This window comes from Protopterus annectens, chromosome 7.part0 (assembly GCF_019279795.1).
Source record: "Protopterus annectens isolate FY-2018-M chromosome 7.part0, PAN1.0, whole genome shotgun sequence".
In the NCBI taxonomy this organism is placed as follows: domain Eukaryota; kingdom Metazoa; phylum Chordata; order Ceratodontiformes; family Protopteridae; genus Protopterus; species Protopterus annectens.
The window spans coordinates 432,674,573-432,691,580 of NC_056739.1; the positions used below are offsets into that span (position 1 = coordinate 432,674,573).

Consider the following 17,008-nt stretch of genomic DNA (forward strand, 5'->3'; position numbering starts at 1 on the left):
ACCTGCATGTTAACTGGATATACTACTATTCTTTTTCTGGGGGTAAGCAAATCCATTCCCATACAACTCTTGTCACAAACCTTTTCTTTTGACAGACTTGCATCTCCCAAGCCCTCTACATATCAAATCATATCCTGCTTTCAGACATTTGTGAAGAAAAGTAACAGGCTCAGTCTTGATGATGATAGATACAATGTCAGGTGGCAGTACAGAATGGGGACAAGAGTCTAAGGAATAACTTGGAAGGTAAAAACCAGGGAAAAGAAGTGACAGCTGTGGTTTGGTTCAGTGCACAGAAAAGCAACTGTCATGTGAAGTATTGGGGGGGGGGGGGAGTAAACTGAAGACAATACCACAGGAAAGAAATAGCCATAAGGAGCATCATCAGAAGGTCGCAGCAGAAGCCAACACAGTCCTATGGTGCACTGTCACAAACCAGGACTCAAGAAGCATACTGGAAAAGCTCCCATGCTACTAGGCCCTGGGTAGTCCACACTTCAAGAATTACTTGCAGTGCTGGAGGACACACAAGGCTATTCAGCTGTTTGAAGAAAGACTTGGATATAACCAAACAGAGGAGTAGCTAGGCGATTTCGTGCCCAGGGTGAGACCATCATTTGTTTCCCCGTGGACTGAAGAGCAAAAAACCCCCCAAAAAACAAATACACACAACTGAATGATGGGAATGGGGGGGGGGGGCACCTTGACAAAAATCTAACAGAAAACTAGAGAAATGACCACATAACAGGCAACAACAAACCTCACTTACAACTGCTGCTTCTATCCATTACCAACTGGGCAAATGAATCGAGATTACTCTCCAACACCAGTGTGCTGCCAGATGCAAGTACATTATATACAGGACCATTCTCAACACTGGGACATGCCACTGTATCCAATACCAGCATAGTAATCCTGATGCCAGCAATCAGACTGATCTCTATCTTGTTCTCCAATACCAATGTGGTAGCTGGCTTAAGTATGTTAAACAGGACATGTCGCATCATTTTAGTGGTTATCTTTTTCTCCAGATAATACTCCACTTTTCATGATGGCTGGAGCGGCCTTAGGTCAACTGGTGCCCTAGGCAAAAGGGCTCCATGGCACCCCCCACCACATCACCTGGTGCCCCCCATCCTGGTCTACCTACACCAAATAAATACTGAAAAAGCGGCCCTACTACAGCGGTGCCCTAGGCAGCCGCCTAGTTGGCCTATGCTTAAGGCCGGCTATGGGTCAGAGGACAGTCGCTGAACTGCATAAACTTTTTACAACCATAACAGTCTCACAGGTGCCTTTATTAGGCAGCACACTAACAGGAATTCTGGTCTTTCAGGTGGCAACTTAAACTTTGCGAAATATTTCTCCCAAGGCAAGCATTATCAGTCAGCTGCTACAGACATTATTACTTCTCACTTTTCTTGAAAGAAATCTTCAATAGTATAAAAGACTATTGTAATAGCATTAAAATTATTTTTCAAAACATTTTTCTTTTGAATAAGGAAAATACAGGAATTAGGGAGACTGGCTTTATTTATGAAAAACCAAGTATTATTCTGCCCTCCAGTTACTGTTCATAACTGCTCAATTTAGTTGGTTGCGAAACAGATTCAGAATCTCAGATGCCATTTCAGTTCATGTCCCCCAGAGGTTAACCTCATTAGGTGAGAATGCCCACTGTCAATGTCCCCTGTGCCACACACAGTACAGTTGTATACACTTACCAAAAATGTAGATGTTAAAGTGTATTCACTGTTGTAGTCGTTACATTTGGGTAATCTGCTGACAGGTTGCCCTCAGTCGGCCTGATTAACAATATCTTGGGTCCTGCGTCAGTTGCTGTCCCTTCTTCCATGACGTCAGGTTGTCAGGGGTATAAAACATGCATCCGACGCCATTACACCAGTCTTTCTTGCCGTGCGGTGCCTGAAACAGAAGCAGTTCGCAAGTGCCGGTCGGCTGATTCCTAAAATTTTCGTTTTCGATTTTCAGAACTGAAGTCTTCAACTTAAAGCTAAGTACCCCGTTGGAAACTTTTTCTTGCTCCTGACTGATGCCAGTAAAAGTTAATAATTGCATTACTTGTGGAAAGCGAATACCTCATAAAGATTTTCATTCGTACTGTATTCCTTGCCTAGGCCCTGACCATACACATAAGCTAAATAACCAAGTGCAAAGAGTCTGCTCATGTTTCTCTTAGAGGGCAGACTAAAGCAAATGGTTTTCTGTAACCCTGCCTACAAACCAACCATGTTTCCCTTGGCCTTTATTTTAAAGCATGTAAAAGAATAAACTACTAAAATCGTGACATGTGAATACTTTTGTATGACCTAACAGTTGCTGTTACTGCACAGTCCATCATTAAAGTAATTTGTCTCATGCCAAATATGCAAGAGACAAATGCTTTTAAAGTATTAAAAAGCAGGTTGTCCTACAATATTTCTTTAGATACAAATCAGTCAACATACCAGACTATAAAACCAAATCATCCACAATAGCTTCAAGTAAAGTCTCACCATCAGAAACACATGACAGTATTAGTTTAGACTATCAACATAAAAGCAGTGGACTGTGCTGCTAAGCAAAAGACTTGGTGGTAGATAAGGGGCAGACAAGGCAGCCAGTGTACTACTCACTGTGCTGGTGGAGGGGATAAGTTACTGTCCGATTAGGACCTACTGATGTAAGAGCGAGGGTAACACCCTAAGGCATGCAGGTAGCTGAAGACAAGACATCTTGCAAGTGAAGGGACTAACTACATGCCTGCTCCTCAGGTGGTAGTAAAACAAATCTGTGCCCACACCACTAGTTAAAATACATTCCAAAGTAAAGACTTAAAGGCTTGGAAAGCCAGATTACCTGTAGGAGCTGCAGTATAATATAACAGCAGGTGGTTACTAAGCCTATTGGGGCACTAGAGTTTAACAGGGTACTTCATCACCTTAGTACTCTAAGCAACATGAAAGACAGAAGTGCTAAACAGTATCAGCAAGGTAAGCATTTTACTGTCGCCTTCTGTCTGCTGCTGTTGTCTGCTGTGTATGTCTCTCTTTCCCCACCACAGGAAGGCCCTGGTACAATAGCAGGCTCCCGACCATCCACTCCAGTAAAATGAGAAAAAAAAATTAACAAGACACTCCAAGTCTGACAACTGCAAAAAATAAATAAATAAAAATAAAAATATAATGCTAAATGCCAAAAACTACTATCAAGTGCTTGAAGTGAAGAAAAAGAATAAAAATAAAAAGCGAGTGTACTATTAATCAACCAAACTAAAACATGTAGTTTGCTTGCTGTGGGCATAAACATAAAGCCCAGCCATTCAGAAGTCTTTAGTTCGGTGCTAAAGGTTCATCCCTTAGGTAAAACATGGGGATGAGCAGATAATGCAGAAGGAGCCATGGGAAGAGGATGGGATGTAACCAGAAGTCTCGGACGTCTATGTATGGCGTTTTTGTGACTTCAACCAGCTTGCTTTTCTAAGGGTTAAAAACAGATCACAAGAACCAAATACTTCCTGGGCCTGTAAAAGTACTTATTCACAACAAAGGTTGTGACTAGAAATGGAGGTGCAGGAATATAGAGAAGCACTCAAGAAGGCATGTGATACGTGATGAAGGCAGAGATAACAGGAAAGTAGAATGCTGAACACACACAGAAAAAAAGTTATGTCTTACCATAACATTCCATCTGTGTTGTTGATCTTCGTTCATTCATTACTGATGAGTTATCGGTTCTGTCCTCGGAACCAAGCCGGCCAATATCAAGCTTGCGTCAGCCAAAAACTCTCGAGCCAAGGTCCTACCCAGAATGCTCTACTTCCTGTTACCTCAGATCGAGTTTACAAGTTGATAGATAAAAGTAGAGGCTACCTCTGGTCATAACAGACCTACCAGAAAGGAGTACATGAGATCAACCAAGAACCTCCGGATGGGGGACAGAGGGTGGGAAGTAATGAATGAACGAAGATCAACAACACAGATGGAATGTTATGGTAAGACATAACTTCTTTATCTGATGTTGTTAATCTTCGTTCATTCATTACTGATGGGACAGAGTCCCCAGTTACCTGTATTCCTGGGTGGACCTCATGGAAGAACATTCCTGAGCACCATGGCACCAAAGGAAGCTCTACCTCTGAAGGCAAAGTCCAATTTGTAATGAAGAATAAATGTTTGAGGTTTAGCCCAAGTTGCAGCTGAGCAGATATCATTGAGGGAAGCCTTAGCATGGAAAGCTGCTGAAGTTGCCATAGATCTTGTAGAATGTGCTTTGACTCTAAGGCAAGGTGAGATTGTTTTTGCTGTAGATAAAGGTGATACAATTTCTCACCCATGAAGCCAGTGTAGCTTTTGGTACAGGATGACCCCGTCTAGGACCAGAAAAAGCCAGAAACAGGTGTTCTGTTTTACGGGTAGATTTTGTTCTGTCCAGATAAAATCATATTTGTCTATGAACATCCAAGGAGTGTAAGCAATACTCTCTCTTGTTAGAATGGTTAGGAAAGAACACTGGGACATCAACAGATTGGTTGACACCACTTTTGTTATAGAATTGGTTCTCAGTGATACCCTATCCTTATGGAAGATAGGATAAGGAGGTTTGATGCATAAGGCCTGAAGTTCTGACAATCGCCTGGCCGATGTGCTTGCAGTCAGAAACAAAGTTTTCCAAGAGAGATATCTTGCATCACAAGAGGACGCAGGTTCAAAGGGTGGAGCTGTTAAAGCTTGCAGAACCAAAGCCAAATTCCAAGGTTGTACGGGTTCTCTGAAGGAAGGTTTTAGGTGGATAACTCCTTTCAAGGAAGTTTTACAGAGTCTGTGCGACATAAGTGAAGAATCTTGAAAACCAATATGAAAATTCGAGATGGCAGCTAAATGTACACAGACAGTTGAGGCAGACACCCCAGAGTTTAAAAGATGTGAGCTGCCCATAGAGAGAACCTCTTCCATTTGTTAAGATAAATTAGTCTGGTGGACGATTTATGAGAGCCAATAAGAATATTGCACACACGGGATGAAAGGTTTTCATGCCTGGCAATCACAGGAAGTGGAGAAACCAAGCTGTCAGTTTCAGGGCTGTTAGACTGGGGTGAATCAGTTCCTGCAGATGGGAGATCAATGTTGGTGATGGACTGAGGATCCATGGTTGATCTAGCAGGTGAGGCCAGACGAAGGGAAACCAGACTTGTCGAGGCCAATATGGAGCAATGAGGATCACTTTGCTCTTCAACTGTCGTGCTTTCTTTAGAAATCGAGAGATGAGGGGAAGAGGTGGATAGGCATAAAGAAGACCAGAGGGCTAAGCGTGGACTAGAGTGTCCCTTGGTGACTGTCCCCGAGGGGGGATCAGGGCAAAGTAGTCGCTGCACTTGTAGTTGGTTGGGGAGGCAAATAGGTTGCAGCAAGGCTGGCCCCAGCAGTGGAAGATTTGTGCTGCCATCAGAGGACTGCGGGACCACTTGTGAGGCTGTAGAATACACGTGTGCTCAATTTGTCCGCTATCACATTGGAGCTCCTGTGAATATGCGTTGCAATCAGAAAGCGGTTGTGAGCTATCGCCCACTGCCATATTCTCAAGGCCTCTCGGCATAACGGGTAAGATCTGGCGCCCCCTTGTTTGTTGATGCATCAGACCACTGACATTGTCTGATTGTATCGCAACAGTCCCTGATGGAAGGATGGAGTGAAATGCTTGTAACGCTAGAAGCAATGCCCTCAGTTTCAGGACACTGATATGCAAAAGGGCCCCTGTCTCCGACCAGGTGCCTTGGACCGAGATTCCCTGACATAGCCCCCCCACCCCATCAAGGTGGCGTCCGTGGTCACCGTGGCTATCGGTAGATGGGGGGGGGTGAAAGGGCAAGACCATTGTTGGGGATTTCAAGACATCCACCACAGTAAATCTTGTTTGCATCTCTGAGTCACACTTATTGGAAAAGACAAAGGATGTTGTAGAGGGTACCACTGAGTGAGAGGTAGCCAGTGAAAAAGTCTCATCTGGCTAGGGGAACAACGGTGATTGAAACTGCCACTGACCCCAATAGCTGAAGTACAGATCGAGCTCGTGATTTGTGGTGACAGAGTAACGGTTGAACTTTTTGTCTTATTCTCTGAAGTCTGTGTTCTGGAAGGGATGCTGTGCAATTTCTTCTGTCCAACAATACCCCTATGAATTTCAAAGCCTGAGTTGGGGTTGTGTTGGACTTCTCCCAGTTTATAGTGATTCCCAGGCTTCGAGCTGTTAAGAGTATACTGCAAGGCTTTTTCCAGTAGACGCTTGGTGGGGGCAGTAAGGAGCCAGTCGTCTAGATATGGAAATACCTCGAATCCTTGAGGTCGCAAGTGAGCAATAACCACTGCCATGTATTTTGTGAACACTCTGGGGGCTGTAGAGAGACCAAAGGGCAGAGCTCGAAACTGGTAGTGACTGGCTCCTATACGGAAGTGGAGGTATCTTCGTGAGCGTTTGTCCAAATTTATGTGGTAATACGCATCTTGAAGAAATACAGACCACATCCAATCGTCTTCTTCCAGAAGAGGAAGGATATACTGAACCGTGATCATCTGGAATTTCTCTGTTTTTACAAATTTGTTTAGTGTACCGAGATCCAGAATTGGTCTCTAGGCCCCTGTCTTTTTCTGCACTAAAAAGAATCTAGAGTAAAATCCGGATCCTATCTGGTCTTGGGGGAACCGTATGGATGACTAACTTTTGTAGCAGCTTTTTGATTTCGTGTGCTGCTGTTTCCCTCTGACTGGGTGAAACGTCTGAACACTCTTGATGAGACTGGGCAAAGATGGAAGGGGATGTGATAGCCTCTGGATATAATCCGTTGTACCCAAGAGTCGGTTCTTATGTTTTGCCAGGCAGCAGGGTACAAGAAGAAACGACCCCCATTCGCTTCCAGGGGTGAGCAGTCGGGCAACGCTTCAGGAGCGCTGATAGGGTTGACCACAGAAAGAATCTGGAACCCAGTTTCGTGGACCTCCTTTGCCCCAAAAGGGGCGTCTTCAATTGGAGTTTCCCCCTCTGCCTCTAAGGGAAAACTCGGCACAAGTATCCCGGAAAGAACCCTGTGATTTCTTCTGCCAGATCTTTCCGCGCCACTGATTTCTGGAATAGAATCACTGAGGAGCGGAGTGTCTGACACCAACAGCAGACAAGGTCTTGCCATCTTGCCAGCGTATCCTTGAATTTAGGGCCAAACAAAGAAGTGGCCTCTATGGGAGCATTCATGAAGAAAACTTTAAAGGAGTCCGCAAAGTCACAAAGGTGTATCCAAGCATGTCGTCTGGCGACTATACCTGTGCCTGACGCTCTAGCCGCCCCTTTCGTTGCATGAGAAACAAGATGCATGGAAGAGTTGGAAATGGACTCAAGGGTGGCTATCTGAGAAGCCACATTATCACGGACTTCGTCAGAAACAGCTCCTGCCAAGGTGTCAGGGAGCTGGTTGATAAGATCTCGCTGAAGCCTGGTAAAATGTGCCAAATAATTCAAAGACCTTATAGCGAAGGTCGATGAAGCAAACACACGCATCCCTAATCTGTCAATCTTCCGGGACTCCTTGTTGGGCAGATGGACAGTTTGATTATCTTCTGCCAAATCCTTCTTAGTAGCAGCTGCCACCATAATAGCGTCTACTGGGAGACCATGTGACCAGTGGGGGTTTTCCTCGGGGGGGGGGGGGGCGATCGAATCTTGTTTGGCCTCTAAGTATTGCTTCCATGGTATCAGGAGCCTTCCATGCGTGCTGCATGATGAGCTGGATAAGCTCATCGGCAGGCAGGGTGACCCAGGAGGTAGGGGGTCGGGCACAAACAGCTTGCAGGAAAACTGATTCCTCAGAGGAAGGATTAGAGGACTTCCAGTCATCCCTCTGTCTAAGGACCTCGAGGATGTCACCAAAGGACACCTCATCAGAGGGGGACTGTGGGGACCCTTCCCTATCATCAAAATCCGTATCTTCAGTCAATGACTCCTCAGTGGAGTCCATATGCTTCCTCTTGCATGATGCTTTCCAGGGCGCTTCCTCAGTGGGAGGTTCTGGGGAAGACTGCAAAGATGGGGTCTCCTGAGGAAGAGAGACTTGAAGCTCTTGTGCCTGGTGTACAGGGGTTGAGGCTTGTGGCAGTTGCGGCACGGGGGGGGGGGGGACTCGGGACTCTGACAAAAGAGCTTTGCCAGCGGAGGCAAGCGCTCTCTTCATGGCCTGGAAAGCTGGCCCGCCCAAGGAGGAATGGGAGCCCAGAATAGAGCACGACAACCTCGGAACTGGGGTCGCACCCCACCCCAATGAACCCGCCCCAGACTAGGAGTCTCAACAGGATCGTGAACCACAAGAGAGAGTATCCCTGGAAGGTGCTACAGAAAAAAAATCAGTGTAGAACCAGGAATGCCCTCCCCAACGGCTCAGCCACTGGCCTGAGAAGAGCCCGATGTCCAGTGCACCGAGGGCCACAAGGACGACTCTGGTTCCAAAGTGAGATCCACTACTGGAGTCGGAGGGAGGGAAGATGCTGTCAGAATAATAGGCTTCGAGACTTGAGTAGAAGTCGAAGGAGGAGTATACGTAGGGGTTTGAGGCAAAATACACTCACCTGAATGAGGGAACGTGGACTTCGATGGCTGAGAGAGACCTCTGGCCACAAGCAACTGGTCAACAAGCCGCAACACATCCTGCTCAGGAAGACTCTTGGTTGACCTCATGGAGAAGGCTGATGGTGATTCTGCCCTTTCCAGGAAGGAACTATACTGACTGCTTGCAAAAGGATCCAATAAGGGGAATATTTGGTCCTTGCTAGTTCAATAGGTGCACAGCTCAAAGCAGAGGAAGTCTGCACCGAAGAAAATGGTGGAAAACGTCTGCATCAAAGATGTCGGCACCGTGGTAGTTGAAGGTGTCTGCACCATAAAAGCAAAGGTCTGCTCTGAAGGGTATGGTGCCGTAGTGGAAAATGTCTGCACCGGCAATAAGGATGGTGCCAAAAAGGACTGCAACAAAGTACATATCGGTGCCGAAAAGGTCTGTGCCGTTGAGTACAGAAGAGTCATACTTGGAGCCGAAGGGGACTGAACCTGTACTGATGGCGCTGTTAGGGGTTGCGACAGAACTGTCGGAACCGTAGTTGTCTGCACCAGGAAATCCGGTGCCGATATCGATCAAGGAGACATGGCTGTAGTCAAGATCATTTGGGGCAGTGCCGAGCCTGGAGCCGACAGGGTCACAGGTGGCAGTGCTGGAGTAGTAATCAATTTTACCTTCTTGCGAGTGGACTCCCTACGATCTCCAGAGGGAAAAGAAGGGAGTGACTTTGATAAAGAAGAGGAAGAAAGCCTCTTGCGAGGTTTAACAGGAGGGGGTGAGCCCTCTGACCCAGAAATAACATCAGAGAAAGGAGACTTGAGGAGACCTTTCAAAATTAACTTATTCTTCCTCTCGTTGAGAGTCCTGGTAGAGAAGATTTTAGAGATCCAACACGGAGGATCTACAGTCAATTGGGAGACATAGACACACAAGTCATGGCCATCGGAAAGCAGTAACTTACGGCCGCAATCCTTGCACTGCTTGAAACCAACGGAACGTTTCTTATCCGACATAGCTGTTGTGAGAAGCACAGTGGCAAAAGGAAGAATAACGGCTACCCAAGAAAAAGGTAGAGAGAAAAAAAGAAGCATTACCAAAAATGGTAATGGAGAATTACCACAAGGTAAGAAAAGAGGGTAATAAAGGGAAAAAGACTAAAGGGAGAGAGTTTAAAGTGTGCGATAGGGTAGGAAAATATTTGAATAAACTTTTGAGAAAATTTTAGAGTAATAATATATAAACTGTCAAAAAATTAAGACACTTGGCTGAGAGAGTGGCTTGACACGGCTGTTCAGCAACGTGGCACATGAGATTTGAGGTAACAGGGAGTAGAGCGTTCTGGGTAGGACCTTGGCTTGAGTGTTTTTGGCTGACGCGAGATTGATATTGGCCGGCTCGGTTCCAAGGATGGAACCGATAACCCATCAGTAGGGAATGAACGAAGATTAACAACATCAAATTGATACAATTTAACTGCATTCCCCTACAGTTAAGGGAATGTAAACTGCTACAACGGACACTGATGACATCAGTACAGAAAAGCAATGCTCTACACTTATCTAAAGGAAGCAGACTTGCACACAGATGCCCCCTCAACACAATATGAAGACTAAATATTGAACTCCACATTTAAAAACGTGCTCAAGTTCATAGTCTTACAACCTTCACCAGCAGTGAATCTTGTAGAACACACCAGGTTATAAGCCAGTACAGATGCAAAGCAGACAAATAAGCAATAGAATGCTCTCAACTGCATGAATCTGCAAATAAAACTCAACTATGGTCTTTGTTTGACTACTACATGCAGAACGAAAACTCTTTACTTAATACACCATTACATGCAAAAGAGGGGGTCAGCAATACTGTCAAAACTATCTGAAAATCCAGCCCTAGTGGACTATAGGGATAAAGCCCATATTAAGGTCTAACAGACATATTTATTAGTGGTTTGGGTACTCAACAGACTTGGCAGGGGAAAATGAGTGACCACTGAGCAAGGGAAAGCGCAGTCCAAGGTAGACCAGTGCCACAATCTCGAAGTATGGGTGGTGCTGCAGGCGGCCATCTAAACGAGAATGTTTGGATACCAAGCTACTTCAGTTTTCAGTCCCATTATGAAGGCACAAGAATGTGCACAAGCAACAGACAGGGCACTCTGGTTTCCACAGAAATGCAGGTCCTCTGTCTTCAGTGCCCAGAGGAAGGGTTGGGCCTAACAGGCAAATTAATGCAAAGGTTACTGCATCAAAGGCTTCTCCAGCCAGGTGTCACAGTCACTGGGAAATACTCAGAACATGGGGATGAAGAGCAGTGACTGACAGTTAAGACTGTGATTATCAGTAGACACAGAGGAAAAGCACACAGAAAAAAAATATATATGACAAAGGCCTCCTGTTGATGTTTAGAGACTGGTGGATTCTTAATCATTAATGTCTTTCAGTAACATAAAAACTGTGCCTTCATTCCAAGATAACTGCATTTCCGTGTTAACAGTGGGGGCACCATATTAAAAAAAAACTGCAGGAGTAACACTGGTGCCTTTATTTATTTAACATTTGTTTATGGGGAAGTCTGACTCACTGGTGCCCTTATTTAACATTTGTTTACTGGGAAAGTCAGACTTGGAACAAAGCCAATTTTCAGCGGATGCAAGGGGAGAAACACTCCAGACACATGTCTTTGTAACATGGGAGGAAACCGGAGCACTCGAGGAAAACCCACACAAATGCAGGGAGGACATGCAAACTCCGCACAGAAGGCACCCCAGCCAAGAATCGAAACTAAGATCCTCTTGCTGTAAGGCGACAGCGCTACCACTGTACCACTGTGCCGTCCATTCCTTTGGAAAATTACTCCAGCAAGTACAAAGAAACAAAGCTCAGCAATGGAGGGACCCCTAACATTCACATGCCTCAGATCCGCAAAACATTTATCAAGACAAATTCAGGCAAACTGAATGGAAAAGTTCAAGAGGATATAAACACAGACTAACACCAACACATATCAGCACCCTGATGAAATAAGCAAGACAATTTGACATTATATCTAATGCTGCAGGACATGAAAGCACAATAGTAAAACCACCACAGAAATTAAGCCTATGGTGCCTCCTAATCAAGGAGTAGTAGTAGTTATTGACCTCATCTTTTTATAACTGAGAATAGCACTGTAGAAAACTGCATTAAAAGTTTGCATTAAGAACCAATTTTTTTTCTCTTCAGTCTGCAAAAGTATAAATGTACGTCACTTTGCATATTTTATGAAACATCCCACATGTAACAAATGTTTACAGAGATAAGACACTCATGATTAATGCATATACACTCATACATGTATATAATGTAACACAATTTTGTATTATGATCTTAAACGTACCTACACCATTTTCATTGACACTCATGCTGTCCGACTCCACAGCCCCATCCATCATGGTGGAATCCTCATCAGTGCGTCGTCGACGGGACCTACGGCGGCGATTAGTGTTTGGCTGTGACTCACTAGCATCTGTGTCAGCAGTCTGGTCAGTTTCAGTGTTGTCCAGCAGACTATATGGATTACTGTCTGGATCTTTAAGTACTACAAAGGACAAAGCATTTATTCATAAACAGAAAAAGTTCAGTAACAACACTTCATTGTTTTAACAACTGCTCCAGCTACAGCAACAGTGTGCTCAGCAAATTTAATGTACGTTTCCATTAAAATGTTAAAATAACCACAGAATGAATACAATTGCTTCAAATATCCTTATTGCCATGCAACCATAATGGCCTGCACACAACAAAAGCAAACTTAATTGAAAGAAATAGATAAACGTGTACTTGTTTCAATACTACATGCTAAAGAACATATTCAAAGCCATCAGTGGCATGCCTGTCATGTTGTTGTTAAAAAAAAAAAAAAAAAAAAGTTATGTTCTTACTATAACGTTCCATCTGTGTTGTCAATCTTAATCTATTCCTGACAGTTGAGCTACAGTTCCAATCCTCGGAACTGGCTTGGCTGTTATATAACTCGCACCAGCCAAAACTCTTCAGCTAAGAGTCTACCCACAATGCCCCCCTCTACATTGCCTCAGACTGAGTTTACAAACTTGTAGGAAAATAGGATGAAACTAAACTAAATGAAGAAGTCGTGTCCAAGGGTGCATCCTAACAAAACCCAGGACAAAGGTTCACTCCTCCAGGAATCCCCAGGAGGAGGAAGGAGGGTGGGATGCCAAAAATAGAAGATGACCAACACAGATAAAGAAGTTACATTCTTACCATAACGTTCTATCTGATGTTGTCAATCTTCATCTATTGATGACAGTTGGGAGAGCCCTCAACTACTTTAGATCCCGGGTGGCCCTACAGGAGGATATTCCTGAGAACCACAGAACCAAAGGAATCTCTTCCCCTGGAGACCAAATCCAATTTGTAATGGGTAATAAAGGTACATGGAGTAGCCCACGTTGCTGCTGCGCATATTTCACTTTTGGAAGCCTTAGAACGGAATACAGCTGAAGTGGCCATAGATCTGGTGGTATGTGCCGTCACTGGAGCAGGTAACTTGAGAGTCTTTCTATTATAAACGTAAGTAAGACAATCTAGTAACCATTTTGACAAGGTAACTTTAGAAACAGGTTTTCCTAAAGTTGTGCCAGAAAAGGATACAAACAACTGCTCTGATTTCCTAAATTCCTTCGTTTTGCTGAGGTAGAAATGCAATTATCTGTGAGCATCCAACAAGTGTAGGCAACATTCTCCTTTGCTGGAAAAACTGGGGATAAAAACAAGCAAGTCTATGGCTTGATTAATGTTGGACTCAGACCACTTTTGGAAGAAAGGCTGGACTGGTTCTCTGTAGAACTCTATCCTTATGGAAAATTACTCCTCCTACGTGGCAGACCATCACAAAAGGGTTCTCATCCAGAAAAAAAAAAGAGGTCATTGTTCCCCTCTACAAGACACTCATTAGACCCATTATAGAGTACAACGCCCCTTTTGGAATGGCCCTCACAGGACATCTGCAGCAGCTGGAAAGGGCACAGCAGTACCTCACAAAGAGGATTATTGGCCTCAAACAGATGCCCTACACTGACTGTCTCAAAAAACTCCAGCTTTACTCCGTAGCATATTGCCTACTCCGAGGTGATCTCATCCTAAAATATAAAGCTGTGTCAAACCCAGAGCTGTTGGACATGCATCAAGTAAAGAAATCCCAATCCCTCAGAGCTACACACTCTAGTGACCTAAACCTTGTCACCACAATAAACAGGACATGCTGGAGGAACTCTGGAACAAGCTACCCATCTATGTCAAGCAAAGTTCCTCTTTAGCACTCTTCAAGAAAAATCTTGATGAGTGGATGGGAAATAGAAAATACACCCCGGGGATCACTTCCGTGACTCTCCTCGACAGGGGCACAGGAAAATAACTTTCTTGGGTGGCGTAAGCCAGGGAACCTTGTTGGCTAGGCTTACTTAGGACCTATGAACCTATAAGTAAGGGGGGAGTTTGAACATAAGGCCTGCAAATAAGACACACTTCTTGTAGAGGTTATAGTTACAAGGAGAAGCGTTTTCAAAGAAAAACTAAGTCACATGTAGCAGCTGATTCAAAGGGGGTAAATACCAGTGACTGCATGGGTAGAGGATCTTTAAATGGAGGTTTTAATCGAATAGTTCCCTTGAGGAAGGCCTGACAGTCTATGTAAAATTAAAGAAAAGTCTCCGAAGCCATTATGAAAATTAAAGATGGCAGCCAGAATAACTGTGGAGGCAGAAGCTCCTTTAGTAGTAAAAGATGGCCAGAATTTCTATAAAAAAAAAAAAAAAAAAAAAAAAAAAAAAAAACTTTTTCCACAGCAGTTGAAAAAGGGTCTAGACCATTACTGCAAGCCCAGACTGAAAATCTCTTCCACTTACTGAGGTAGTGTTTCCTGGTGGATGGTTTAATGCGATGCTAGCAAATTTTTTTTTTTTTTTTTTACTGGGGATGGTATATTATTATGCCTGGCGACTACTGGAATTGGAGGAACCAAGCAGTCAGCTTGAGTCTTTGAAGACTGGGATGCACCAGTCCAGGAGGGTGAGACAGATTATCTGGAACTGGGCCCAGAATCCATGGATGAACTAGATGAGGCCATAGGAAGGAAAACCAAATTTGTCAAGGCCAGTAGAGTGCAATGAGGATCAGTTTCCTTCGCAACCTGGCTACTTTCTTGAGAAAGGGTGGGATCGGAGGGACGGCGTAGAGGAGATTCCTAATATTAGACGTGGTGATGTAATTAATAAATTAAATATTAAGGAGTATGAATGGATTATCCATATGCAGGCGGATACATACCCTGGTCTAAATAAGCAAGTAACATAAAAAACAATACTAAAACTTAAAACAGCAGGAAGAAAAATAGAAGTTATGTTTAAATACAATTTGGTTGGAATGTATTATCAATAGCTTGTAATAGATTTAATTTTATTATTGTAGCTTTGTGATGGAGTGTGTTGTGTCATGTGATTTTAAATTACTTAAAAGATAGTTGTTCTTTTTAGATTTTGTAACACTGAGGAAGGGCCTGTTGTCTGAAAGCTTTGCTTTTTATATGTGCTTACATTTTCTATTAAATTATACAACGTTGTGAAGTGTGCTTTTTTACATAAGGGGTAGAGGAGACCCAGGGGCCAATCAAGGAAAAGAGCATCTCTCCAGGACTCCTCCTAAAGGGGGATTAGGGCAAAGTAACTTCTGCACTTGTTTTAGGGTGATGCAAAAAGTTCACAGCAAGGCTGGCCCCAGTGACGAAAGATGATCTTTGCTATATCAGGACCGAGAGACCACTCATGAGAAAGTAGACTGCAACTGCTTAGTTTGTCCGCTATCATGTTTGAACTCCTAAGGATGTGCATTGCTATCAGAAAGCGGTTGGAGGCAATGGCCCACTGCCACACATTGAGGGCTTCTCGACACAGGGGGTAGGGATTTGGTTCCCCCTTATTTGTTGATGTACCAGACTACTGATATGTTGTCTGATTGGATTGCAATCGTTCCCTGAGGGAGGATAGATCGGAATGCTTGCAACGCAAATAGCACTGCCATCAACTCCAGGACACTGATATGCAGATTGGCATCTATTGGGGACCAAGTGCCTTGAACTGCCTTTCCCAGACAATGCCCCCCCCCCCATCTGGGAGGCATCTGTGAACACTATGGCCTTGGGCTGAGGAGGGACAACGGGGTGGCCCCAAAAGAATTCCTTCCGATTCCATCCACCAGAATAGGTTCTTTTTGCAGTAACTGGTGATAAAAATGGGGTAAGTTCACTGGAAGGGTTAGAATAGACCATTGATTCGCAAGAAGCCTCTACAGCAACCTCATGTGTAATCTCACTAGTGAGACCAGAGTGATGGCCACTGCCATGGCTTGAAGCACCAGTAAGGCTGGTACTTTGTGCATACGACAGAATGTACTTGGGACTTTATCTTCTGTAATCTATGAAGGGGAAGGGAGGCTACACATGAGAGAGTGTTTAAACAAGTTCCTATATATTCCATATCATGAGAAGGAATCCATTAAGATTTTGTATGATTGACTGTGATGCCAAGATGCAGGAACAATTGTAGGGTGAACTCAACTGTCTGAAGCAGTAAATGACTGGTGGATGTGGTGATGAGCCAGTCATCTAGATATGGAAACACCTGGAATCCGTGCAGTCTCAAGTGAGCTGTTACTGTTGCCATACACTTGGTGAACACCCTGGGGGCTGTGGTGAGACCAACATGCAGCACTCTGAACTGAAAGTGACAGTCTCCTAGCCGAAAGAGGAGGAACCTTCAGCATTTGTCCATCATTATCTGGTAATACACATCTTGAAGTTCTATCAAGGACATCCAATCATCTTCCTCTTGAAAGAGAAGTATTGACTGAACCGTGACCATCCGGAATTTGGACTGTTGAACAAATTTGTTTAGAATGCTGAAATCCAGAATTGGTCTCTAGTCTCCTGCCTTTTTTGGCACTAAAAAGAACACAGAGTAAAATCCGGATCCTATCTGGTCTGGTGGAACTTCTTGGATGACTCTCTTTTTCTAGCAGCTTTTGTATTTCTAAGGCTGCTTGGTCCCACTGAACAATGAGAGTCTTGTTTAATTTCTAGGATAAAGAATGAAGGGAATAAGGTTGTTGTTGTGTCTTTTGGCTCTTCCCGGTTAGGGGTCGCCACAGCGGAACTCCGGTCCGCTAATGATTGGCAATAGATTTTTACATGCCGACTTGCCGGGCCTGACGCACAACCTTCAACGAAGGAATGCCCATTCACGCATGTCACCACACAGAAGACGCTCTGAGAACCGAACGGCACAACGTCTGAGACGACAATGCTACCGCAACACCACCACCGCAGCACAATGAAGGGAATAAAGTAACCTCTGTTAATAAT

General features: G+C 44.2%; 1 protein-coding gene across 1 annotated transcript in view; it reads right to left on the minus strand.

Moving 5' to 3' along the window:
• Positions 1-17,008, minus strand: part of FXR2 (FMR1 autosomal homolog 2) — a 1,381,282-nt gene that overhangs the window by 218,384 nt on the left and 1,145,890 nt on the right. The window contains exon 14 of the mRNA XM_044076212.1: positions 11,969-12,169. Within this exon, the coding sequence (XP_043932147.1) occupies positions 11,969-12,169 (201 nt within the window). The remainder of the gene's footprint in view (positions 1-11,968; positions 12,170-17,008) is intronic.